Source organism: Toxotes jaculatrix, chromosome 8, assembly GCF_017976425.1.
Source record: "Toxotes jaculatrix isolate fToxJac2 chromosome 8, fToxJac2.pri, whole genome shotgun sequence".
Classification (NCBI taxonomy): Eukaryota; Metazoa; Chordata; class Actinopteri; family Toxotidae; genus Toxotes; species Toxotes jaculatrix.
In genome coordinates this window covers 12,034,492-12,059,626 of record NC_054401.1, presented here as the reverse complement: position 1 = coordinate 12,059,626, position 25,135 = coordinate 12,034,492, and the positions used below count along the sequence as shown (strand labels likewise).

Sequence of the window (25,135 nt, the reverse complement as noted above, 5' to 3'; positions counted from 1 at the left end):
TTCCTTTGCATTCAGTAGAACTGAAATTTGCCAAACTAATTCATGTTTGGAAAACTATGTTAATATACAAAATATATTTTGGTTGCAGTGGTGGAAAGTAACTAAGCACATTCATTAGTACCTCAAGTATCATACTTATACTTGATATGATAAGTATCAAGTATGATAAGATTATTTATGAAAATAATCATAAGCTACACTCCTATAAAAGATAGTTAAACATTAACTTGGTAAAATGTTGCATGCTTTAGGTTTCCATTTCCTCTCCATTTTATACTACTTCACTGCATTTCAGAGAGAAATCTTGTACCTTTTACTCCACTACATTTATCTGACAATCAATCTACACTCCTATAAAAGATATTTAAACATTAACTTGGTAAAATGTTGCATAGCTATAAAAGAATAATAATCTAATGATATACACTGACGTTATCAGGCTCACCTAGTTAAAACTAATGCAGTCAAATTCAACTGTATGCTCATTTGGTGTTTTTAATTTACGTGTTCTTGATTACACTTTCATGCTTTTGTTGAATCCTTCCTCCCCAGCTACAGCCACTAAATCCGTCAAAGTCTCACCTCACTGCTGCAGACAGGCTCTGCAGACTGTCCGAGGCCCTCATTGTTTCACTCACAACATTTAGGTCAAACGCAATCGTCCACGCATGCGCAGTGGGACGTTCGGCGCTGGCAGTGGGACAGCGGTTCAGTGGGGCAAAGGTGAGGAGCCGCTGCAGTGAGAGACAGCACACCGTAACGACAACATTTGTACGATTCCTGGATGCAGAAAGGTCACGTCGACATATCCTGAAGAAGGTGAGATGACGGGGGCGCTGTGTTTGAAAGCTAGGATGTAAAAAGCTAAACAAAACAAGTTGAATCTAAATATTAAACAATGTTTGTTGTTGTAGCATTAGCCCATACCCGCAGCCGCTAATAGCTAATATACTTCAACACCTTAAAGTTAGCTAGCTTACTGGAAACCGCTTGGTCCTTTTTGAAGTAACAGTAAACGACGAAAAACCCTAAGTTGCCTGCCTAAATAGAGCGAACTATTTTTGTTTTCTTTATAGCTGTTGAAGTGAGCGCTAGTGGCCAAGTTACACTGTTTATTTCGCGTATTGTGGTCGCAGGAGTTTATGAATTACAATGGCTTTGGTACAATTAGCAACCCAGCATAGGGATATTTTAAAGCTAACTGATATCACACAATATAACTGCGATACAATAAAACTGACAACCAAAGACATGTTCTTTTAGGGATTTCCTCAAATGATAAACAGACTGGGTTCACAGTGATTTTCAAAGTTCTTTACCTGTTCATGTGTCATGTGTGGGATCGGCTCAATAGAGAAACCTAAGTGAAAGTAGCTTAGGCTTTAGCATTACTCCTGTTTTAATGATGTAAAACAGAAACACAGAAACTGCTGACATTTGAGTGTCTATAACGAGTAAAGGTTTGGCATTTTGCTTGATAAATGACATGTATTTTGATCGATTATCTGATTATTTCTGATATCTATCAGCTAACCATTTGATTAATCGACTGGCTGTTTTAGTCCTGTTTTCAGCGTTCCTGAGGCTGGTCGCTAACAGTTGAATGACAGAGAATTAGTCAACAGTTATTTTGATGATCAGTAAATAAGTTTAGCAGTTTTTCTGTCAAAAAGGTCACTCTTTTGCTTGATACAGCTTCCAAAATGTGAGGAGTTACTGCTTTTCTTTGTGACACATGATAGTAAACTTTCTAAACTTGCCAATCTTTGGGTTTTTGACTGTTGGTCTGTCATAACAAGACATCTGAAGATTTCACTCTGGGCTGGGGGAAGTTATCACAGACATTTTTCACTATTTTCTGTTCTTGTATGGAACAATTCCTGATAAATTATGTGAAGCAAGAATTCCTCAAGAACAACTTTAGATGCTGCAGCTTGCCAATGAGTCATATCCTGTCATACCTGTGATACAAAGCAATGTCAGCCTCAGCTTCAGGTCAGTGCAACATTTATTTGTATTACAGGGAGAACAGATGGCTAATCATTTGTCAGAGTCTCTGCCAGAGCAGACCTTCCAGTACCAAAGCAGCCTGCCTCCCCTGCCTGTACCATCACTAGAGATCAGCCTCTCCAAGTACCTGGATGCAGGTGGGATAGTAGCTTTGTGCAGCCTGCTCCGAGTTAATCAGTGTCGGGTTTTGTAAATATTTAACATACAAACTTCCAGTATTTACTCAAGTGAATTCTGTAAACAGTTAAGAAAATTCAACAGGGCCTTAATACTCATTGTTGCTACTGCTACTTGTCTTTAGGTAAATATTTCCACTCCTTGTAGTAAGTCATTTTTAATGATTTAATCCTTCTGTAGTCTGTTATTCTGTAAGTATACTATTTAGTCTTTAAAATCCCTTATCCTTTGTTTTGAACTGGTTCCTAGTGGATTTCGACAATAGCTAAGACCATAGACTCTATATAAAAGGCTATGACAAGACAGTAATCATTATGGCATTTATCAGTATGCCTCAGCTCTTTGGATCTGTCTCCCTAGATTTAAATTTCTAAGCATATGCTAAATTCAGTCGGTCTTTAAATCTGAATATAATTATGATATGCACGTGTGTCAATAAATGTTATACTATGCATGTATGATTGTGTGCTTCAAATAAACTGTATATGTAGATATTTTGAACATTTTGACCAGACACTGGTGTTGTTACTTGACAGTCGAACACTGATTCACTGGCTGATTTTGTATTCCCATATTTTCCAACAGTTCATCCTTTTGCGTCTGAGAAAGAGTTTAAGGCTACAGTGGACATTGTGAGGAAATTCCAAGAGGGTGTTGGAAAAGAACTGCACCAGAAACTACTGCAGAAAGCCAAGACAAAGAGGAACTGGGTGCGTGGTTCACATCTACTTTTGGTCTAACAGATGTTGTCTTGAGTCCTGGGTGTTCAACTTAGCTGGCTGTTTTTTTTTTAAATTCCCCAGTTGGAAGAATGGTGGTTAGACACAGCGTATCTGGAGGTTCGCATCCCCTCTCAGCTCAATGTGAACTTCGGTGGCCCGGCGCCCTACCTGGAGCACTGCTGGCCTCCTGCAGAAGGAGTCAGTCTACAGAGAGCCAGTATAAGCACATGGCATACACTACAGTACTGGAACCTGATCCGCACGTAAGACATTCTCACACACATTTCTACAAGCTGTGTTTTCTGTGATGTGCTGAGCAGAGGTCTCTCTACTTTTTACATGGTCATGTAAATATGTATAGTTTGATTTTTTTTTTTCTTCCTCTGCATGTTTCAGGGAGAGGCTGGCTCCACAGAAAGCTGGCAAAACAGCATTAGATATGGACCAGTTCAGAATGCTGTTCTGCACCTGCAAAGTACCTGGAGTAAAGAAGGACACCATTCGCAACTACTTCAAGACAGGTAGAATAAACTTAACTCTTATCTCTAACCTTCAGGCGCACCTGTATAAACTTTAGCCCACTTTCACAGCTAACATATTGCCGTTGTGTAATGTGCATTTTCTGCTGTGTCACAGAGCGTGAGGGTCCGTGCCCGTCCCATTTGGTAGTGATGTGTCGCGGTCGGATCTTCACATTTGATGCACTTTGTGATGGACAAATCCTCACTCCACCAGAACTTTTCAGGTACTTATTACTCATGATCACACACATCCCTCATAAAACCCAAATATGAAGCCCAGTACCCAAGTTCCTGTTGAGAGCTTGGATCGATTTCCACTGACACTGCTAACATTGTTTGTGTTCCTCTAATTAGACAAAAGAGGGCACTTAACTTTCACTATCTTTCGGGGCCTTCTATTTGGGTAACATTGTTCCTCACTTTCCTGTTTCATGTCTCCCCCTCACATCTTAGCTCCTCATAAATGGAAAGTGAGAGAAAGATGTAAAGAAGAGACACAAGACATGTTATTATATTCTTGATCAAGCCAACATCATCATGATGACCACACAGCAGATCAGCTGTCCTGTTATAAGTAGAAATAATCAAGTAATGGTTTTAAAAAGCTTTGTATTCAGTTTTCTTAGAAAGAATTTAGAAGGTATTAAAAAGTCTTCTGAAAAGTCTGAAATGTGATTTACAGTGTGCACTGCTGAAAGATGTTAAAAAACTAAAAGGATTGTTGTTGTTGTGGTAATAGATTGTGCTGTTCAGTTCTTTTTTTCGTGGAGTTTCAGTTTGCACCATTATACCTGTAGCAAACACTGTTTCTATTGCTAGCCACAATGACTAGGACTTTTATCAACTCATAATGGGGAAGTGTCTCTGTAGACACATGCTTTTGAACACAAAGACTCAAAAACGATACATCTTACAAACTTCATACTTATACCACAGCTTCTCTGTGCGCATTGCTGCATACATTTGCATATTAACAACGTAAAACAGAATTTAAAAAAAAAAACCCTGTTTCAATTCTTGATGACAGACTATTAATACTGTGAGCATATGTTGTGGCAGGACATAATCCAAGTGCCTTTTGTCATTGGTTAATCCATCCATCCATTTTCTGCCACTTATCCAGGTCCCAGTTGCCTTAATTTAATTAATTGTATGATTAGAAATGATTGTTTCATACTGCTGGGAAATACTGAAAACAATTATGCAACACACTCTAGGTCATATCGTCCCTACTGATTTTCTGTGACTATGAAACAGGTATTAAATTGCTTTAATAAGATCTTAAAAAGTCTTAAATTTAATTTGGTGAACAGAGGACAAGGAGGCATAATTAGCTTGATAGAAATCACCCACGGTTCAAAGTTGCCTTGTTATATTGTGTGTGTGTGTGTGTGTTAACTCGTGCAGGCAGCTGAGCTATGTGAAAGAGCGCTGTGAGAGAGAGCCAGAAGGAGACGGAGTGGCTGTTCTCACCTCAGAGGAGAGGACTCGTTGGGCGAAGGTGAGGGTGCACAGGTTTGGAGACATGTCAGTGAATAATGTGTCACACAGACTGTGGATTACATTTGTGAAACAGTTCTCACATTACAGCACTGAGGCTGAGCACTGTCCACATTTATCTGTTTACTGTCTCTGCAGGCAAGGGAGCATCTAATAAGCATTGATCCACACAATAAGACCATCCTGGAAACCATCCAGAGCAGCCTGTTCGTCATATCTCTCGATGATACAAAACCCTACTCCACTCCGGAGAACTACACAAATGTACTAGATGAATTATTTGTGACTTCATGCGTCCCTGTTTAAATCATGTTCTGGCAACAGGAAAGGAGCCGTGTGTCTGATTCTGTGACTTTTTAATCCTGAACACAGATGACCCTGGAAGCCCTTACAGGCAATCCCACCATCCGCTGGGGAGACAAAGCATACAATTCAATTGTGTTCTCAGATGGCACTTTTGGATCCACTTGTGATGTGAGTTTGTGTGTGTGTCTTGCTAGAGGAGTTTAGAGACTGTAAGATTGTAGAAACACACAGATGACACATTTTGAGATTCAGGGATTTCATGCTGCTCGTCTTGGTGTTTTGGATAAGTCCTCTCCAAAAAGCAAAGAATTCTATTGTGTTGAAAATATAATTATTAAAGGGATTTAAAAAAAAAAAAGATCAATTAACATTTCCAATTAAATTGTTCTGCAGCACGCACCATATGATGCCATGGTACTGGTGTCTATGTGTTGGTATATAGACCAGAAAATCAAAGCCACAGAGGGCAAATGGAAGGTAAACACTGACTGTTACTTGATTCTGTACATAAGCTGAAATAGTTATTACTGATAGTTCAGTTTAAATGTGTCCTTCCTTTCACACATTGATGTCTGTGCTTTTTAGGGCTCAGATGCACTCAGACCCATTCCCCTTCCTGAGGAGATGGTGTTTACTGTGGATGAGAAAGTCCGGAGTGACATCAGCCATGCCAAACAGCAGTACCTGGAGTCGGTGAGCCAGTATTAAACACCAGGCTACGCCAAGCTGACTCAAAACGACTTGTCCTTAGTCACGGCTTTTTGGCTGTCCTCTTTGTCTCTTTGGTTTTACAGACACGGGACCTGCAGGTTGTGTGTTACGCCTTTACTGCGTTTGGAAAAACGGCCATCAAACAGAAGAAGCTGCATCCTGACACCTTTGTTCAGTTGGCAATGCAGTTGGCCTACTACAGAATGCACAGAAAGTATGGACCAGTGAAAAGTTATCCCACGTATTTACTGATGTGAAGTGAAGTGACTTACTCAGCATGTCTGTTTTTCTCTCTCAGGCCTGGTAGTTGCTATGAGACAGCAATGACTCGCAAGTTCTACCACGGCAGGACGGAGACGATGCGACCCTGCACCCAGGAGGCTGTGAAATGGTGTAAAGCAATGATGGACCCCGCATGTGAAGTGAGTGTGTATGTCTGTGGCAAAATCTCACAAAAGAAATAGGTGGATGCAGCCTTTTCTTATTTGACATGGCACATGAACATTTTTCTCTCTCAGGTTAATGCCAAGAGGAAAGCCATGCTGCTGGCCTTCAACAAACACAACAAACTAATGGCTGAAGCTCAGGATGCAAAAGGTTTGTTTATTTAACATTTAACTAGTTTGTTGATATTTCTACTGTTTGCTTAGTAGCTCATGTCATTCCATTCATGGAAATGATTTTTCCTCTAACCTCACTGTGTGTAGATGCACAGCTACTGTATAATAAACTGAAAACATTTCCCAAAATCAGGGTGAAGACAAGAGTTGGCCCAAGTTTTCACTGGAAACAGTTGTGCAACTCTAAAAACATTATTGGATTAAACACAACAAATTCAAGTAGTACTAATCACAAATCAGGAGAGGATAAGATAACATAAACAAGTGTTACACCAAAGGTAAAAACCATAAGTAACGGTAAAACTGGATTCACAAAAGGTATAGAGTCACTGTCAAATTAGGTATAGTACATTACCAGCACCAGTTAAAGAATAACTTAACGGTACCCTGATAAGTAGCACTATGGAGCAAAGTTTTTCTGTGTGTCCCCATTTTGTTTGAATTGTGTATGTGTGCTCTATGTGTGTTTTTGATATCAGCTCACACTATTCTGTGACATTGTTTCCAGGTTTTGACAGACATCTCCTTGGCCTGTATCTTATCGCCAGAGAGGAGGGACGCCCCACTCCAGAGCTCTTCATGGATCCCCTCTATGCGAAGAGGTACAATGGACTGTCTTGTTTTCTGTCCCTTACTAATTTTAAATGACTGATTTCTCCGCTATGTCCTGTCCTAAAAAGCAGTTTCATATGGGTAATAAACTTTTTTTCCGCAGCATGCATTTTAAATTGGCATAGCAGGAAAAGCTGACGTGTAATCACTAACATAGATGCACAAAAATGTAAATTTTTTTCGATATATAATATACTACTGGAGTACAAAGGACATTTTGATAAGTGGTCAGTTTGATAAGTCAAATCAAGACATTGCATTAGATTGAAAAGTGCTTGTCAGATCTTTGTGCTGGTCTGTAGCTGAGTCGTGTTTGCATCTGCAGTGGTGGTGGAGGCAACTTTGTGCTGTCGTCCAGTCTGGTGGGCTACACCACAGTTCTGGGGGCGGTGGCTCCCATGGTGCCCCATGGATACGGCTTCTTCTACCGTATCAGAGATGACAGGTATGCAGACAAGATATAAACGTATAAGTTGAGCATTTACTACAAACTATAAAAATTTCTGGGCAGATGAAACCCCTCAAAAACACATGCATGAGATGTACTCTCTTAGGTTCTCTCAAAGTTCATTTCACCATCATGAGGAAACAAGTTTTATAGTTTGTACTTGTTGGATTTAGACAATATTCCTCAGCAGGGTTGTGTGTGTGTGTGTGTGTGACTTCCCTGAATTTTTCAGCAGCTGTATTTAAATCCACGCTGCCTTTCTTCCCTCCAGGATTGTGATCTCCATCTCAGCGTGGAAATCCTGTCGTCAAACAGATGCTGCATCCCTATTCAACAACTTCTGCAGCTCCCTGCACGAGATGCTCCACCTGGCCACCACATCTCAGTTATAAGTACTCACACCGAGAGACCGAGGAGCTGAGCACTGGCTAATTGACACATGTACCTTATACCTCTCCGTCCTTGTTGGAGCATTAACTCACATGCACTTCACAAACCTCGACAGCTAGCGATAGTCATGTTTATTCTCAGCACAAATCAATGCAAAGGCACAGACTCAGTAGGCCTACCTATAGGTGATATTTACTGGTTTTGGCACTTAAAAAAATCCATTAAGTTTTCTGTTTCTGTTAAATAAGATTTTTTTGAGTGTAAATTGTTCCTTTGGGTGTATATATTTTTCCTGATTCTCAGATTTTAATGATTCTAGGATACATTTCAAAATGTTTCATTTTAAATGCAGACAGTATTAATCCACTTTTAAGCTGAATTGTTGGTGTTTGGCTCTTGGTGGCTAATAGTGGGTGATGATTTAATGGAAATTGAGGCTGTTTTAAGGTGGAGAACTGTAGGAAAAGAAAAAAAAAACTGCTGGCTGCTTTGACTCTTGGCCTTAAACTTTGCTGTCATATAATAAAGGGCATTCCAATCAAACCCATAAAAATAAGTTTGATAGATAGGAACTAGAATTTGATTGGTGCAATGTCTGTGTAGGCAGACACTAAAATTATTTTGAAATATCGCTTCAATTCCATCGGCCACACAGTAGGTTCACAGTCTGTCTCACAACAACTTGCACACAAAAGGACTTTAGATGTTGTCCCCCTCTCACTTACACACACAGCACATTAGGAAGGGATCTCTTAATGGCCAGTATGAACTGGAAGATGGCCGTTAGCAAAAACTGTTTCACTGTCAACATTTGACATTGTTAATACCCTGTGGAGACACTGTGTCCACAAACATGTCCAGTAATAGTATCTTCTTTTGTTAAAGAGTAAATATACATTATAGGTGCAGTATAATTATAGTTTATATTTCTTTACTCAAAGAGTGGCAAGAATTCAAATTTCAGTTTGACTTTTGGAAAACTAAAAGTTGCCTTCCATCCCGTTGAGGTGCTGCACATTGTTTTGTGCTGCTTCATTACATCAGTGAAACTGTTGGTTTTCTGCTTGTTGTTTCTTTCTTTGAACCAAAACCAAAACTCTGCCAACTTGATCGCTGCACCTTAATGGATTCTAAGCACTATGCAGTTTTCCTTTATTCGTGTTTTCATGTCTGTCAAGTTAAAGATGGCTGAATGTTCACATCTTTCTGTTAGGATGACTGCTGTAAAACATCACTGAACCTTAAAAATGGGGATTTTTTTCCTGCTGCGCTTAAGGCCTTACACTAATCTGTAATCTGATTGTTGACTGAGCTTTTGTAAATGGCAGCAAACTGTGAATAAGATTGTTCCTCTTTCAAATTCCCAAATGAAAGGAAGCTGAATATTTTTTTTCTTAACTCTGAACGTAAACATAGCACTAATTGTATTTGATTTTGTAAATGTAGCGTAGCGCAGTATGAATGTTCTGAGAAATAAAGCTGAGAGATTTCCATCTGTTAAATGAATATAACGACATTAAAACAAGGCAGTGGTTCAGTACTTGCATATAAAACTTTAATATATAAGCATATCCTCCAAAAAGGTTAGTAATTCTGTGCATTTGTAGAAACAAAATAGGATTCACTCCAGCACACCCCTGTGTATACAATATTCTGCTCTATTATTAACTGAAGACTGTAAAAAATGTTAAACTAAAAAAATCAGTTTTCATCAAAGAAATTACCAAAAAAAAAAAAAAACATTTCCAGTAGTTATTTGTGATGATGATTCCAGTGTCAGAGGCACACTCTGTGCAGTACGATACATAATAAATCTTGTGTATTGTTAGCTTTAGTCACTGCATATATGCAAGTATTCTGCACTTAACAGTAGGTGGCACCAAAAATCAGCAACAGTTAAGGTTTGTTGGAATCCAGTAGCTCTATCTTAGAGGGAAAAAACAAAAGGACTAGCCATAAATGAGTCCCAGTTTACGACGTACAAACTTGAATGGATATTTTCTAACAAGGTCAAGAACAAAGAAAACATGAGAGGTTACAATACAACTGCCCATTTTTTGACTTGTCATAGCAGAAAAATTAAATATAAAAGTGACAGTGAACAGTAGTACAGAAGTTATACTTGGGTTTTTGATTGAAAGGTGACTTGTCTTAATACAACCAAAACTATATGACACAATGAGCTACAGCCAAAAGCCAGAAGGCTAAAAGGTTACATCCCTAAACAGATCAAGACACACTCAGCACGTTCAATCCCCCAGTTGTTCCTCCGAAGCTGCTCAGTCTGTATTTGTAGAACTATACAAATGTGAGGCAGGCAGTTGATGATAAAAGGCGCAGGTGTTTAATCCAGCCCTTTGGAAATGTAACTATTAAAAATAGTAGGTTTAGTATTGCCCCCTGTGTCCTCTCTCTGTCCTCTTATTCCCTCCCGTAGCCCATCTGTGTGGTGACCAGCATGTGGTAGACTCCCTTCTTGGCCAGCAGCTGTTGATGTGTCCCCTGTTCGACCACAACTCCTCCTTGCAAGACGGCGATGCGGTCAGCGTTTTGGATGGTGGACAGACGGTGGGCCACGATGATGCACGTCCTGCCTTTCCTGGCCTGGTCCAACGCCTCCTGCACCACCTGCAGATAGAGCAGGGTGACAACAGTGACCTTATTTTTTCTTCTTTTTTAAATCACATCTTTAGTTTTCAGATGCACTTTCTTTGTTGATTTTAACACATTCACCTGTTTAAACTTGTTTTCTTGTTTCCCATTTACAGGATGACACTGACAACGATGCGTGCTGAATTCATTTTTATTTTGATGCATTTTCACACTTAATATCCAGCAGACATTGGCTACGCTAAATGTGTAGACTCCAAAAGTTATTGAAAACTAACGTACATACTGTACAAATACTGATAAGTTATTATTACAATTGTTTATAACTGAATAGTAGTAGTAGTTTATGTTTTGTAATCACTGATGGCTGATTTAGATAGCAGCACAGTGACTTCCATTAATTTATGAAGGTAAAATATGAACCTAAACCTTGACTTGGAGCCAACAAGTCAACCGCTATTCACAAGCAGAATCTAGCTTCACCTTGTTTTCAAATTTGATTTTCTGCTTAAACAAGTATTTCAACACATTATTTTCATCAAATTTCAGCAAAAGACTCTCCTCCTCTTGCTCATTGGTCTTACTGGTGCCAGCATCATTTGTAGGAAGGAGTCACTCACCTTCTCACTTTCGGTGTCGAGTGCGGAGGTGGCCTCGTCCAGCAGCAACAGTTTTGGGTTGCGCAGGATGGCTCGGGCTATGGCTATACGCTGCTTCTGTCCACCCGATAGTTGTGTTCCTTTGTCACCTGCCTGAGTGTTGTACCTCTGCTCATGCAAACAGAGAGAGGGGCCACATAATGGTGTTACTGCAGATGACCAAAATATTGAAAGATCCTGTGATCCACACATCTCACTGTGAGGAGTTTTCACTGAAAATCCTTTTGGGAAAGAATCATGTAATTAGTACTGTTTATAATTAATGAAAAAGCTTTGTCACCACTGAGAATAGAGCATTACTGAAACATCAGGACAGCACAGCGATTACCTGTGGCAGGTCTTCTATGAAGCTGTGAATGTTGGCTGCTTTAGCAGCTGACTCTATCTCCTCCATGGTAACGGTGCGGCTGTTGTCTCCATAGGCGATGTTTTCGGCTAAAGTGCAGTCGAACAGCACGGGCTCCTGGGATACGATGCCTATCTGGGACCTCAACCAGTGGATGTTCAGGTCTGTCACATTTACATTGTCCAGCACCTGAAGGAGAAAATGACAGCAATGAAACCTAAGTGCAAAACATTAGCATTCATTCGGAGCTGTGCGTTTGGCCTCCTGGCGAATGTAATGCTTATTCTTGTATTGGCTCTGTTTTGATCTCTGCCAACCCCTGAGGGAAATGCCTGGCTCTTTAGCTGCTTAACGCTCCATCACGTTCACCAGCTGGTCACAAACTTTGTTTGTCTGCTGCTTGGTGCTGAGCAGGTAGTGTACAGTAGGTTTTCAGGGCTATTTTTGCTGAAAATTTCTGCCTCGTGCCAAAATCAAGGTTAATTAGAGAATTCAGACCAAACCAAAAAAAGTGAAGTGGTGTGCATCTTAATAAATATTATTCTCTCCTGTCTCACAGGACTGTCAGATACAACAGTAATTCCATCAAGATAAAATGAACTGGTCAGCACTACCTAGATAAAAACACACACACACACGCTACACAGGCCTCATAATGTCTGAAGGTCCCTGTCTCATGAGTACAGTGCTGTAAAAGGTCATAAACACCCTGGCCAGCTAACCATTAGCTAACTGACAGTAGGTGAAGAGGCATGGGCGTGTATATGTCTTCTCACCACTCTCCCCTCTATGGGGTCATAGAACCTCTCCAGGAGCTGGATGATAGTGCTCTTTCCACAGCCGCTGCTCCCCACCAAGGCAAGGGTCTCACCCTTCTTCACCTTCAGATTCAGCCCTTGGAGGATGGGCAGATCAGATCGCGAAGGGTAGTTAAACTTCACACCCGCAAACTGCACATTGCCATCGAATTTGTCCTAGAGTTTTGGGAGATGAGACAGAAGAGTGGCATGTTGGCGTGGGCGTAAAGAGCTATGCTGTCAGTGTTGCATTTGGCCTGCGGGGCTTTGTGTTATATACCGGCGTCTCTCCCTTCTGTGACAGATTATCAATGGCTGGCTCTCGGTTCATCAGCATCATGAGGTGGGAAGCTGACAGTTTAGCCTTGGCATAGTTTGGAGCGAAGGAGTTGGCCTCTCCGACAGCCATGGCACCGTACAGAACAGCCGAAATCACACTGGGAAGGGAAGTCAAACAAATACATGACATAAGCACAAGTTTTACTTTTCACATTGAGGAGCCAGTGCACAATACGCTTTTGTAGATGTTCGTATGTTTACAGACCACTTGTCCTTTAACTATCCAAGTCAGCCTGTTGAGTTCAGTTTGCCCAAGAGAGATGATGAATTGACTGATGTGTTTACACCTTTAAATACAATATATGAAGGGGTGTTTGCACCATGGATCGAGGCAAAATGTGATACAGGCATTCATGGCTCCCACCAGATTATTCTTGTTTACACACTGATAACATTTCATACCATACACTGTGTTGTGAATCTGCTTGTTTCTTTGTTTCTGTAAAGCTACATCATTCTGATACTGAGTGAAATATTTTCTGATTGATAATTACATCACACACACACATCTGAGGGTTTATAATGCACCTGTTTGTATAAAATGTTCCTAGAATATGAGGAGTTAATATTAACTGTATCTATGTTTTATAGCTTTATGGTCTGTCAGAAGCTCAAGGTGCAATGAACTTTGGACTACTACTTTATGTAAGAGCTAGGACATAACGTATGTGTGGTGGATCAACTGTACAGGTGTTTTGCTTGACCATGTGGATTTCTAGCCCACCCCTTCAAAGCAGCTTCTCACATGCTTCAGTCCAGGGTAATGATTAAAAGCCATATAAACAACCTCTCCTGCCAGCAGGAAAGCTTTGGTGTGATATTACCCGCTGTAATCTGCCAGTGCCCACAAACTGCCGGGCATCTTCTCAAAATCCCAAACTAATACTTGTTCTGGTTTGTTAATGTCCTGATTAAGAGACCAGACATGTACTCACAGGAATACCCCCTCAACATCCATCCTTCCTGCCTTTATGAGCCAGGCTCCAAATCGGAAACACCCCGCATAAGCAAAGTAGATCATGGCCTGTGAGAAGGAGAAGGTAATGCCATACACATGGGCCTTTTTCTGGGAGTTCCTGAACAGAGAGTGAGAGAAAGGTGGGAAAACCCAAATTAATTAAACATTACTAAAATACATGTATAATTTCTAAGATATGTATATCTTGTGTATAAAATATCTCATGGACATGGTGCGTTTGTTGTTAAAATAATGTCATTTCTCGTACTTGTACGGCACTCTGAGGTTTTCCTGATACAAAGACTCAAACTTGGGTTCTCTGCTGAGAGAGGCGACAGTACGGATATTCTCGATGGCCTCTGTAGCAATCTGCAGACACACCACACACACGTTATGTCCACTGTATATCACATGATCAACACTTGTTCTCAGAGCATCATAAAAAAGGAAATTGCATGTCAGTCTCACGCTGGCACTCGATCCTCACCTTTCCTGCCTTCTCCAGCTCCTTCTTGTCTTCGGCAGCATGTCCGGTGAGCAGTTTCATCTCCACAGCTCCAGCCACTGCCATGACGGGCACCACAGCAAGGATGAGCAGGGTCAGCTCCCAGCCATACACAAAGGAGATGATCACACTGGTGCCCATGTTGGAAAAGTTCTGGGCCAGCGTGGCCATACGTACTCCTGTAGCCTGAGCAGGTGAGAAAGATCACTTATCTCATTAGGTGATTCGTGGTGGTAGTCTTTGGCAAATAGCTTTGTTTATTGTGTGTATGCAACCACTGTCGAGACTTACCCCTTGTACTTGGGCAGCGTCTGTAGCCAGTCTTGTAGTGAGCGCTCCAACACTGTTTTTGGGGTCGTCATACCAGCCAAGATCCTACAAAAAAATGAAGAAAAAAAGTACAGGGATAAATGTTTTCCAGTGGCCATTAAAATGAATAGAACAATGTCACTTCATCCACAATCAGAAATTAAGGTTGACATTTTGAGCTTATAACATTAAACATGAATTATTGACAATCAACAATGAAAATTAAAATTTGGGAAAGAAAAGCATCCCTTTTTTAAAAAAAATCTGATCAAACTCATTGGGTGGCGTTTGGTTAGATTACACTGAAAGTGCTGGCAACATAATCGTTTTGATTCAAATGTTGCTTAAGTCCAATTAGTGCAGAGAAATAACTGAGCCCCATATTTTCCACTCAGGTAATCTCAACATCTGACTTCTTCTTGTACTGACAGAAGTTGCCTCAGGGCTATCATTAATTCAAAGCCAGTTTCCCTATAGAAACCTGCATAGGTTTCTCAACTTTCAGCTGCTTGCACAGACCTGTCTCATCATGGACTTGAAAGCCCCGAGTCTCAGTTTCAGGGTAAGAACCTCTCCAGATTTACCAAAACAGAAACCCTGTTAAAAAAAAAAAAAAACATTTATGGACATTAGCACAGGTGGACACTGGCATGATCTTCTGTGACTGTCACGTGACTGTGTGTGTATGTATGTGGTCAGGTGACAGTTGTAGAGGCATTCTCATAATATCCTACTGTAAGCCTGTGTGGTAGACATCAAGGTTTCCACCTTTTTTAACCATTCTTAGCTTAAGGTTTAAGGTAATATTAAAGTTTTGGGTTTATAAGTATATGGTTAAAGAAACAGTTTGGGAAATGTGTTTATTTGCTTTGATGAGTGAGATGAGAAGATCGATACCAAGTGTTTGTCCAGTAAATATACAGCACCAGCCAGAGGCCCATTAACTTAGCTTAACACAAAGACTGGAAACCAAGGGAAACAGCTGGCCTTATATAAGTTTATTTCCTAAAATGTCAAACTCTTCCTTTGAGGCCAATTAACACACCTGGGAAATTAATGTGAGTCCGTGTGTGTGTATGTGTGTGTGTGTATGTGTGTGTGTATACATGCATACCTGTAGGAACATGGTGACAAATGATACAGCTCCAATAGCAGCAAACATGAGGGAAAAGAAGGTGGATTTTTGCCTGATAACTTCTTGATCTGGTTCTGTGAACACCTGATAGGAGCAGAAAAACCCCCCACAAAATTTGTTGCACTCTACAAAATCTAACAAATGTTGTAACTGACAAGAGATTTTATGGTTCACAGATACTAAGAGTAACCTACAGTGATGATCTTGGAGAAGATGACTGCAAACAGTGGCTGCATTACTCCGTTGATGATGGCACAGATGGTTCCCACCACGATGTATGGCCACTCGGTAACGTTGAGACGCATCACTTTAAGGAATGAGACAGGAGGTACATTTTCATCCTGCAGAACGAGAGAGAAAGAGCTGAGTCACATCTCCTTTTTCTTTTTTTTATTTCCTTCTTGCCTCTCTCCCTCCTGAAAGCGATTCAAGAAAATGAAAACAGGAAGCAACTCATTAAACAAGAGGTAATCTTTACCATTCGAGCCACGCAAAGCAATAGCTGAGGGTTTGATAGCAAGGGCAAATAAAAAAGGGGAGAGCTCTGTTTTGTCCTCAAGCCTCTTAAGGGCTGAAAAAAGTAAATCCAGCATCCAATGACAAATATGAGAGTATTAAATATAGTATAACCTGCATAAATGTGGAACTAAAAACCTAAATTATGCACAGTCTGTTTGCTCTGCTGAGATTTTGAACCACAGCTCACCTCCTCTGTCTTGTCCTTTTCTTTCACCTCTTTCTCACCCTCTGATGCAGCGAAAGAGGAGCCTCTCGTGGACTTCCGCCTGTACAGAGAGGACTCAGAGAAGGTCTTGACTAATGGGCTCTTCTCATCCGCAGACATCTCGTTTTCAACCTCCTCCCCCTCCTCGACTCCCTGAAAGGTCTGCGGTGGGGAGAAAGGGAAGGAGGAAACCACAAACACAAACAATGTCAGTGACAGACCATTTTGAAAGTACAGAAATTCCCCATTGACTTTTGGACCAGCCTAATTACGTGTCAAGCTGTGTGTGCGTGTTACCTGCATGGTGACCAGCGTATGGTAGACTCCCTGTTTTTCCATCAGCTGGCTGTGAGTTCCCAGCTCCACGACTTGACCTTTCTGGAAACCGGCGATGACATCAGCGTTTCTGATGGTGGAGAGGCGGTGAGCCACAACTATGGTGGTGCGACCCAGTCGGACCTGCACACAAAGATATGTGTGTAAGTGTTTGTGTTAGATTAAGCTAAAAAGAAGGAACTGAAATATTCATTTATGTACTTACAACATTTTCGCAATTAGCATGTTTTCATATTAGAGACAAGGCTTAAGACTACAGACATGCTAGTGACTCTGTGAAGCTGTACTTAATAATCCTCATAGTAAACCCAAGTAATCTAATTTATTTTAGGTGTATTTTGATTGTATTTCTTAAAAATGACAGCCCACTGTGTGTGTTTGTACCTTGTCAAGTGCAGATTGCACAATGGTCTCACTCTCAGCATCAAGAGCAGATGTGGCTTCGTCCAGCAGAAGGATTTTGGGATTGCGGACCAGAGCTCGAGCGATGGCAATCCTCTGCTTTTGTCCCCCACTCATCTGAGTCCCTCGGTCTCCAACCTCCGTCTCAAACTTCTGCTCAACGATAAAAAAGTCTCAGTATTAGCAAGTGGTGGACACAGTTCTTCGTAATCACAGACAACGGGGAGTCATAAATACATTCATACATCGGGAAGGTTCATGATGAAGTCATAAGCGTTAGCCTCCTTGGCAGCTTGTTCGATCTCCTGCTGCGTCACGTCAAGTCGGCCGTATCTGATGTTCTCAGCGATGGTGGTGGCAAACAGGATGGGCTCCTGACTCACCACTCCGATCATCTCCCTCAGGTAACGGATGTTAAGAGAACGGATGTCGTGACCATCAATACACACCTACAACGAGGAAGCCAAACAGAAGCAACGCTTCATTTAAATCTACACAAAGCCACAGGCAGGCAGCCATGCAATGGGAAAGCAACAATGAAATAAACTATGGTATCACTTACAGATCCATCCTGAGGATCGTAGAACCTCTGCAGCAGCTGGATCGTGGTGCTTTTCCCACAGCCGCTGCTGCCCACTAAGGCAATGGTCTGTCCGCTCTCCACGCTCAGAGACATGTTGTTTAATATCTACAAATGATAACAATATCAGCTATCAGATATGGTTTGATGTAGTATAATGTCTGCAGGTGTCTGTGGGGAACGTACTTTGACATCCGGCCTCGAGGGGTAGGTGAAGTGAATGTTCTTGAACTCTATGTTTCCTCTGATGTAGTCAGGCTTGAATCCGGCCTCCGAATAGCTGTCGATGCTCGGTTTCTATTGGGACGAGAGTCAACAATATTTCAATTACTTCTAAAACTCTAAAACCATTCTGGTTTTTGTACTTCGGCCACAGTGGGATAAAGAACCTGATTCTTATCATAACCTCAAACAGACAATGGGAGGAAGGCTGTTAGCCCTGCAGGTTAGGGTGAGCGTATTTAACAAGGCTAATGTTTATTTCCACAGCCCTTTGTGTTTTTACTGCTTCTCTCGGTGTGCTAACACACACAGACACACACATTCTTTATTCCCTCTCCTGATGAAGAATTTGAGACTGTTTTATGTCCCTGTTGGAAGCCTCACCCTGCAGTATTTTAGACTGTAAAGTTTCATGTCACAAAGTGATTCACAATAGGAGACTGAAGCAAGACATAAAACAGAGACACAATATAAAAGCCATAAACAAAATATGGATAAGAATACCTGGAAAAAGTTATAAAATTTAGGAATCATGACCCCGGAGTCACAGTCTCTTGCAGCTTTGAGCTTGGAGCAAGGAGCAACTAAAGAGCCCTGAGAGGAGATCTCATTCTTTTTCAGTTTTGCTTAAGGCTGTGTGCATGCTAATTTCTGTTAATGTGTAAACAGATGTGTTACTCAGCCATTAGTTTGTAGAATGCAGCGTCTTGAACTGTCTGTGTAATTTGAGTATAACTAATCTGAGAGTGTTGTCCCAGTGAAAGGTAAACAGGCACACTATAAACTAAACACCGGTCTGTTCAGAAATAGTGAGAGACAAGACTTGTCATGCCACATGTTTCTGCTGCTTTATGAACCTCTTTAAATGCCACAGCTGTTAGTTGCCTGACAAGGAAGCCTTTGTGTGACAGTGGTGCAAAACCTTCCAAACTGATATCTGTTATTATTATTAATCATATTGCTCAAGTCTGAATTCTTTTTCAGTAAATGAGTTGAATTCAGTCAGCGGAAGCAGATTCAGAGTAAGTTCAGGAATGAGAGAGCTACAACTGTGCAGTATCGACCAAATGACCTGCAATCTTCATTCACGCAGCAGGTGCTCCAATTAGAGCAAAATCCAACATCTCATTACCGACTCCAGAGTTGTTGGCTACATCAAAGCGACTTCCCAGAGTGCCAGAGTACAGCGGTGCATGTTCAGTAATACAAACTGACAACTGTCCAGCAGCAAAGAGGTTTTTAAAAAAAAAAAAAAAGTGGTATTTTCTGTTGACATGTAGATGCTTTTGGTAGAAAATGTTGCGTTCCTTACATGATCAATAATGCTGTACACTTTATGTGCAGCTCCCCGGGCGCTGGCGAAAGTCTGGATGTTGGGAGAGGTCTGTCCCACCGTAAACGCTCCAATAAGCACAACGAAGAACACCTGAAGCAACACACACACATACCAGTGTTAGCTGCACCAAACTTCTTTTTTTTCCTGAATCTCTTTCATGTTTAAAGTGGAAAAAAATAATTAGAGATTCAGTTATAATACGTCTACTCACAGTGAGTACAGTCCCAATGGTGTACTCCTTATTCAGGACGAGTGTACTGCCGTACCAGAAGGCCAGAGCATAGGACAGGTAGATCATGAGGAAGGTGAAGCCCATGGCAATGTTAGCAGAGATCGCCTTCTTTATTCCCATCCTCTTAGCATCCTCCAAGTTCTTATGGTATCTGTGTGGCAACATACACACCGACACAAGCATGAGTTCTAATTCAATGGAAAGCGAACAATACTGTACTAAACTGAAATTAGATTGTAATGGCAACATGGCTCTTTGGCAAAGACAACTGTTGCATTACCATGTGTAGAAAGCACTAATTCAATTTTTTAAATGGGTTTTGTTCAGTTGGAGCCATGATGGGAGCGTTTCATGGGACTGCGATCATTTTAGGGAACAATATTTATTTGCCCTTCACAGATGCTTTTTCTTTGCTGAGCAGAAACTAAGTGAGTTTGGATAAATCCAGCACTGTGAATTTGTCTGGTATGTGATAAAACTACCAAAAACTACTGATATTACATTTTATCCCATCCACAGTGTTAATTGTTATTTGTTTACTGTTGATCTAATTAGACATGGTATTCCATTCCGTGAATATAACTCAAAAACGCAAATTCTTTCTCTCTTTTTGAGGAAATTCAAGACCCGTTTTAATGTGATAGTATAGATACAGCTGTGAGTACACCCACACACACATATGCTGTATGACTCAGTGTACATACCTCTTGATTTCTCTCTCCTGACCACTGAAGGCAAACACTGTCCTGATGGCAGAGAGAACCTCCTCTGCAACAGCTCCAGCTTTGGCATATGCAGTTTGCTCTTTACTAGTGAAGGTTGCCAGCACCTATTCACACGAGATGGACATGATGTTATTAAGAACACCTGCCGAGGCCTGTGTCCTTACAACTGACATCAAAACAGGGAGACAGACAGGGAGACAGACAACGTGAACTTACCTTACTAAAGAGTGCAGCTGAAATACCCAGTGCAGGGCTCACCGCCAGGATGACAAGAGTGAGCTTCCAGCCTTTGGTGAAGCCGATGATGAAGGATGTGATGAAGGTGGTGAAGGCCTGGACCAGCATCCCCGCCTTGTCGCCAATACCCTCTTGGATCTTGTAGACATCACTACGCATGCAAATATGAACAACATTTCCACCAATGATCTTCAAAGATTTATGAATTGCAAATGACACGAAAATCATTTTGATGTTATCATCATCAAAAATGATCGATGGCTGCAGCTTCTCGTTTGTGAGTATTTAAATGTCGGATTGGGCTGTGGGAAATTGTGATAGGCATTTTTCACTACGTAGTGAAACTTGCAGCCAGATCACAGCAAAGCATCACCTACACCTCAGTATTATACTCAGATTGAAAGGAGAAATACAAGCCAGGGCGTGTGATTTCTCTGTTACCCACTCTGTGAGACGCGTGTTGAGCTCTCCTGTCTCGTTGACATCGAACCAGCCGATGTCCTGCTGCATGATGCGGTGGAAAAACAACTTGCGGATGCGTTTGACCTGCCGACCGGCTGCCAGGGTCCATAAGGACACCTGCAAGTAGGCTGCCACCAGCACGACGGCCCCCATGATGGAGTAGTAAATGGCATAGCTGGGAGAAGAGAAGCACTGTGACACATTTGGCTTTAAAACTTGATATGCTTAGACCTGAAGACATAAAATGGAAGCTGACGGCAAAAGATTATTTCATCACCAAGAAAACAGGTGAAAACAGGTGCAATGTTATGTCTAGTAAAGTAAATCTCAAATTTTTAATTCATGTGCTTGTGAAAATCCACATAAATAAAAAAAATAACATTTATGTCTAACATCATATCTAAGGTTTTGGCTTTGGCTTTAACACTTGCTTTGTCAGTACTGATATACTGAATAATAAGTCTTACCTATTCATGTCTTCTTGTAGGGTGCTATTGTAGGTGAAATCTGAAGACGCGAGGCAACAAAAGACATTGTTAGAAGGTGTTATGTTGCTTCTTAATTATTTATTTCTCTCATCGTAATTACGTGCACGCGTAACTGAAAACTCACTGGAGCGGCTGATGTTGGCATGGGACATCATGGAGTCCTTTACAAAGCTGTCTGTCATGTCCCCAAACACGACACACATGAGAGGGAGCACCACCCCGTTGGCCATGGCCATCACTGTCCCGGTAAGGATCATCACAATGTCTAAACTGTCTGCAAACCTGAACTACGCTCGCATAAAAGAGTGTGGGAAGAAAGAACAGCAGAAGTCAGTATCTGTATCTTGTTGTGTCCACCTGATAATTTGATGGGTGTAAGAATTTTGAATTACAAAATCAGAACAGGAAAAAAAACAACAACTTTAAACTCTAAGCAGCTATTATATTCTCACAGCAGGGGACTGGTAGAGTCCACCCAAACAACAAGAGGATGTGCAGCACTCCCATCCCCTCTCCCCGCTTCCCCTGTTACTTCACACACTCACACAAACCTTGAAACACACACACGGACGCACCTTGCTGTTATGCTTGTAATACCATACTACGCTCTGTCTTACAACATAACTGCTAACAGTCTTTACTTGTGAACATCAGGCTCGTCCCAAAGACACTTAAAAAAAATCAATATTGCTTTTCCTGTTTTCTGTTGTTTGCACACGCACACACACACATACATACATATATAACATGGCATTTGAACTTCGTAGCCATATAACACAGTAGAAATAATTAGACAGCAGAAAGTGAAGAATAAGTCCATAATATAAAACATAATCACGGTGCACGCACACGTGATCCTGACAGAAAGAGATCACAGCGTGATGACTGAGCTTACCACAGCAATTGGGCCGACCATCGGAAGCTCTGGCTCTTTTTCTTTCTTCTTCTTCTTTCTGCTCTTTTTATTATCATTTCTCTTCTCACTATGGAAGTCATATATATAAAAAGCATGGTGTCAAAAAAAAGTCTAAATAATCTTTTAACTAATAAATAGACACCTGTTAGGTTTTATATGAATTACAGTGGTAAAAGAAGTATCTATGTGATATTCCAGCTGGTAAAGGTGAGGCTGATTTTAATTGTTTTATATGCTTTGAGAATATCCCGTTAAGCTATGACTTTTAGTAACACATCATTTTTATTTGTTGGTTGTATTATGTATTATTAATCTGAAAATTAAGTAGTAAATTAAGTTATCAAATAAATATTCCAAGATTTGGAAAGGCAGCACCTGATAAATTAGACAGCCACTTAAAGTTATGTTAAAGGACAGGGTGTTTGCCATTCAACAGCTGACAGGATCAAACAAAAAAAATTGACTATGTTAACACTTGTTCTATCAATGCTAATACATTTTAAGATCCTACATAGACTGCTTTAATCCACAGTAAAGCTACACAAAACTATGCCAGAGTCGTCTCTGATATGTGTGAAATGCAACTCCTCGGGGGCAGAATTACACAATAGCTCATGCCTTATGCTCCTCAATAAAGGAGTACTGCAATCAAGTATTTGGTATTTGGTACTAAAGCCTCAGATAATGCTAAATGTTTTAATTATTTCTTCTGAGGAGTCAAGTAAACTCCAGACTACACAGCAACAACTCCTGTCCTAGGGTATACTGGCAGCCAAGAAACTTATGCTGATGTTTTGAGGAAAAAGAAAGAAACACCTTCATTTAAGCTGTGGTTGACTGCATAAACAAATACTGTGAATTTAAACAGGATCAGATAAGCAAGCTTAAATAATACGAATGTGATGTATTTGGAAGAGACAGGCGGCTGAGTTAAACAGTGTGGTTAAAGGACTAAACAGAACCAATTTGTTATTATTTTCTGGGGGAGAAAAAGCATGTATCATATCTCACCTGTCATATGTAATGAACACAATGGAGCTTCACAATAAAAACGCTTGAAAACTAGTTATCAAACAAGTGTGATGGATTAAAAAAGTAGCAGGAAATTGAAGCACTTCCGAATTGTACTTTAATACAGTACCTGAGTGAAATGTACTTAGTTATTCACTGAAAATGTTTTAAAATCATTACTCTTGAAACCAACGGAACCTGGTTAGAGAAAGAGAGGGCTTAAAGTGAGTTTACCATAAATCCCCATTTTGTTCGCTGTTGGCTGTGGACAGCATTTCCATCTCGCTCTTCCCCTCCATGTCTGGGTCCTGTCGGTGGAAGAATAATTAATTTACATTATCATTTTTGGGAAAAGAAAAAAAAAATAAAATACAGCCTTGTATTCAAAGCTCGTTGACTCAACCTGCAGGTCATTTAAAGTGGATCATCAATGTAAACATGGCTGTGGAAAACACGGGTAGAGCTACTGCCACATTAAAAAAAAAAAAAAAAGAAAAGAAAAAGAATAAACTCAAACGCAGGTAAAGTCTCACCGTGTGTCTGCCGTTGATCCTCCAGACCCCTCTCACTCTGAAGGTCTATTTTTGACAGAGGTGGAGATCACGCACACGTCTGTATCAGAGACTGTCCCGTCCGTCCGTCCGTCCCCCCTCCTCCTCCTCCTACTCTTCCTCCTCCTCCCCTCTCCTGCTCTCACGTGGCCTTATGGCAGCTTCACTATCGCGGGACGAGCCTCGGTGGAAAAAGGGGAAGCGGGAGAGCTAATTCTGGCTCTCGCCCTCTTCTGTCCTCTAAGAAATAAAATGCAGATTTGACTTGTCCGTGTCTCAGTCGCCCCCCTTCTTGCGGTCAGTTACAGAGTCTCCCAGCTCAATAAGGGTTCACAGGAAATAATTGATTACCGCTTGTCAACAGCTGGCAGGGGCGTGACTGAGGATTCTGGGCGCAGGAGTGAAAGTCTGGGCACAGAGGGCCCCTTTGAAATGACTGCTAATATTTCTGGTTTGAGTCCTAGAGCTCAGTTATAAGACATAAATACCACAAAGAGAGGCATCCCAAAGATCCCAAGGACCGGTAAGATGAGCATAAAGTGACAAAAAGTACGTAGAGACACAAAATGATGACAAACTGACACAAAACAACCTCAGAGATGCACAATACAACTACAAAGGGATGAAAAATGTCCACAAAGAGACACAAAACACCTACAAAGAGATTCAAAATGGAAGAAAAAGGAGGTTGCGTCATTTGTAGTTGTGTGTGTGTTGTGTGTTTTACTTTCTATTTGTTGACACGGTAAGGTTTGTTTTAAAAGGTGAGTAGAGCTGCTGAAAATGTGACGGCAACGTCGAACAGGCAGATAATATATAGACTCTTCTTTCCAGTTGATAGAGTAAATATTTTTTCGACTGGTTTGACTCGTTTCTGCAGGCACATTTCCGTTCCCTGACACAAATTAGGTGGGCAACCAGAAATACAGGCTGGACAGCTGACTGGTTTGGATTGGGGAATTACATTAGTAGTATTTGCTTCTCTCGATTATATACTTCTCATTGGTTCTGGAAAATTCACTCAAGAGACATGCTTAACAAATGTTATTTATGTGAATTAAACAATACAGTATGGAAATAAGCAAGATCAACAATGAAAGCAACCAGTTGTGTGAGATCTGTGTCATGGAGGTGCTGAATGTTATTACGTGATTAGAAGATGATAGAGAGTTGTTGAGAGACTAAGCTCAGCTTTCAGCTTTTACAGCCTGAGGGCAAAGGCTAGATCAACAGACAGC

General features: G+C 40.9%; 2 protein-coding genes and 2 long non-coding RNA genes across 4 annotated transcripts; 3 read left to right on the top strand and 1 right to left on the bottom strand.

Annotated features, from left to right (window-relative positions):
• Positions 1–692: 692 nt before the first annotated feature.
• crot (carnitine O-octanoyltransferase) lies at positions 693–9,557 on the top strand. The gene is made up of 17 exons (XM_041045325.1): positions 693–819; positions 2,024–2,147; positions 2,773–2,897; positions 2,991–3,172; positions 3,306–3,430; positions 3,546–3,654; positions 4,838–4,931; positions 5,069–5,194; positions 5,303–5,404; positions 5,630–5,713; positions 5,822–5,929; positions 6,031–6,161; positions 6,246–6,369; positions 6,466–6,544; positions 7,076–7,169; positions 7,505–7,624; positions 7,899–9,557. Exons 2-17 carry the CDS (start codon positions 2,033–2,035, stop codon positions 8,017–8,019), a joined length of 1,839 nt encoding a protein of 612 aa, XP_040901259.1. The 5' UTR covers positions 693–819; positions 2,024–2,032; the 3' UTR covers positions 8,020–9,557.
• On the bottom strand, positions 9,551–23,994 carry abcb4 (ATP-binding cassette, sub-family B (MDR/TAP), member 4). Its single transcript, XM_041045324.1, has 28 exons — positions 23,880–23,994; positions 23,581–23,654; positions 22,315–22,402; positions 21,544–21,706; positions 21,399–21,438; positions 20,915–21,106; positions 20,449–20,620; positions 20,212–20,336; positions 19,487–19,658; positions 19,252–19,365; positions 17,904–18,014; positions 17,700–17,825; positions 17,383–17,586; positions 17,120–17,290; positions 16,697–16,858; positions 16,382–16,561; positions 15,870–16,016; positions 15,655–15,759; positions 15,060–15,137; positions 14,523–14,606; positions 14,214–14,417; positions 13,995–14,095; positions 13,704–13,844; positions 12,710–12,866; positions 12,409–12,606; positions 11,615–11,821; positions 11,248–11,394; positions 9,551–10,645 (listed from the first exon to the last, which is right to left on the bottom strand). The coding sequence occupies exons 2-28, from the start codon at positions 23,643–23,645 to the stop codon at positions 10,439–10,441; spliced, it is 3,861 nt and encodes a 1,286-aa protein (XP_040901258.1). The 5' UTR covers positions 23,646–23,654; positions 23,880–23,994; the 3' UTR covers positions 9,551–10,438.
• Positions 11,352–15,981, top strand: LOC121186560. The gene is made up of 3 exons (XR_005894499.1): positions 11,352–11,484; positions 11,709–11,794; positions 15,852–15,981. It is a non-coding gene; the product is annotated as an uncharacterized LOC121186560 (long non-coding RNA).
• On the top strand, positions 16,003–17,252 carry LOC121186559. The gene is made up of 3 exons (XR_005894498.1): positions 16,003–16,142; positions 16,432–16,878; positions 17,134–17,252. It is a non-coding gene; the product is annotated as an uncharacterized LOC121186559 (long non-coding RNA).
• Positions 23,995–25,135: the final 1,141 nt, after the last annotated feature.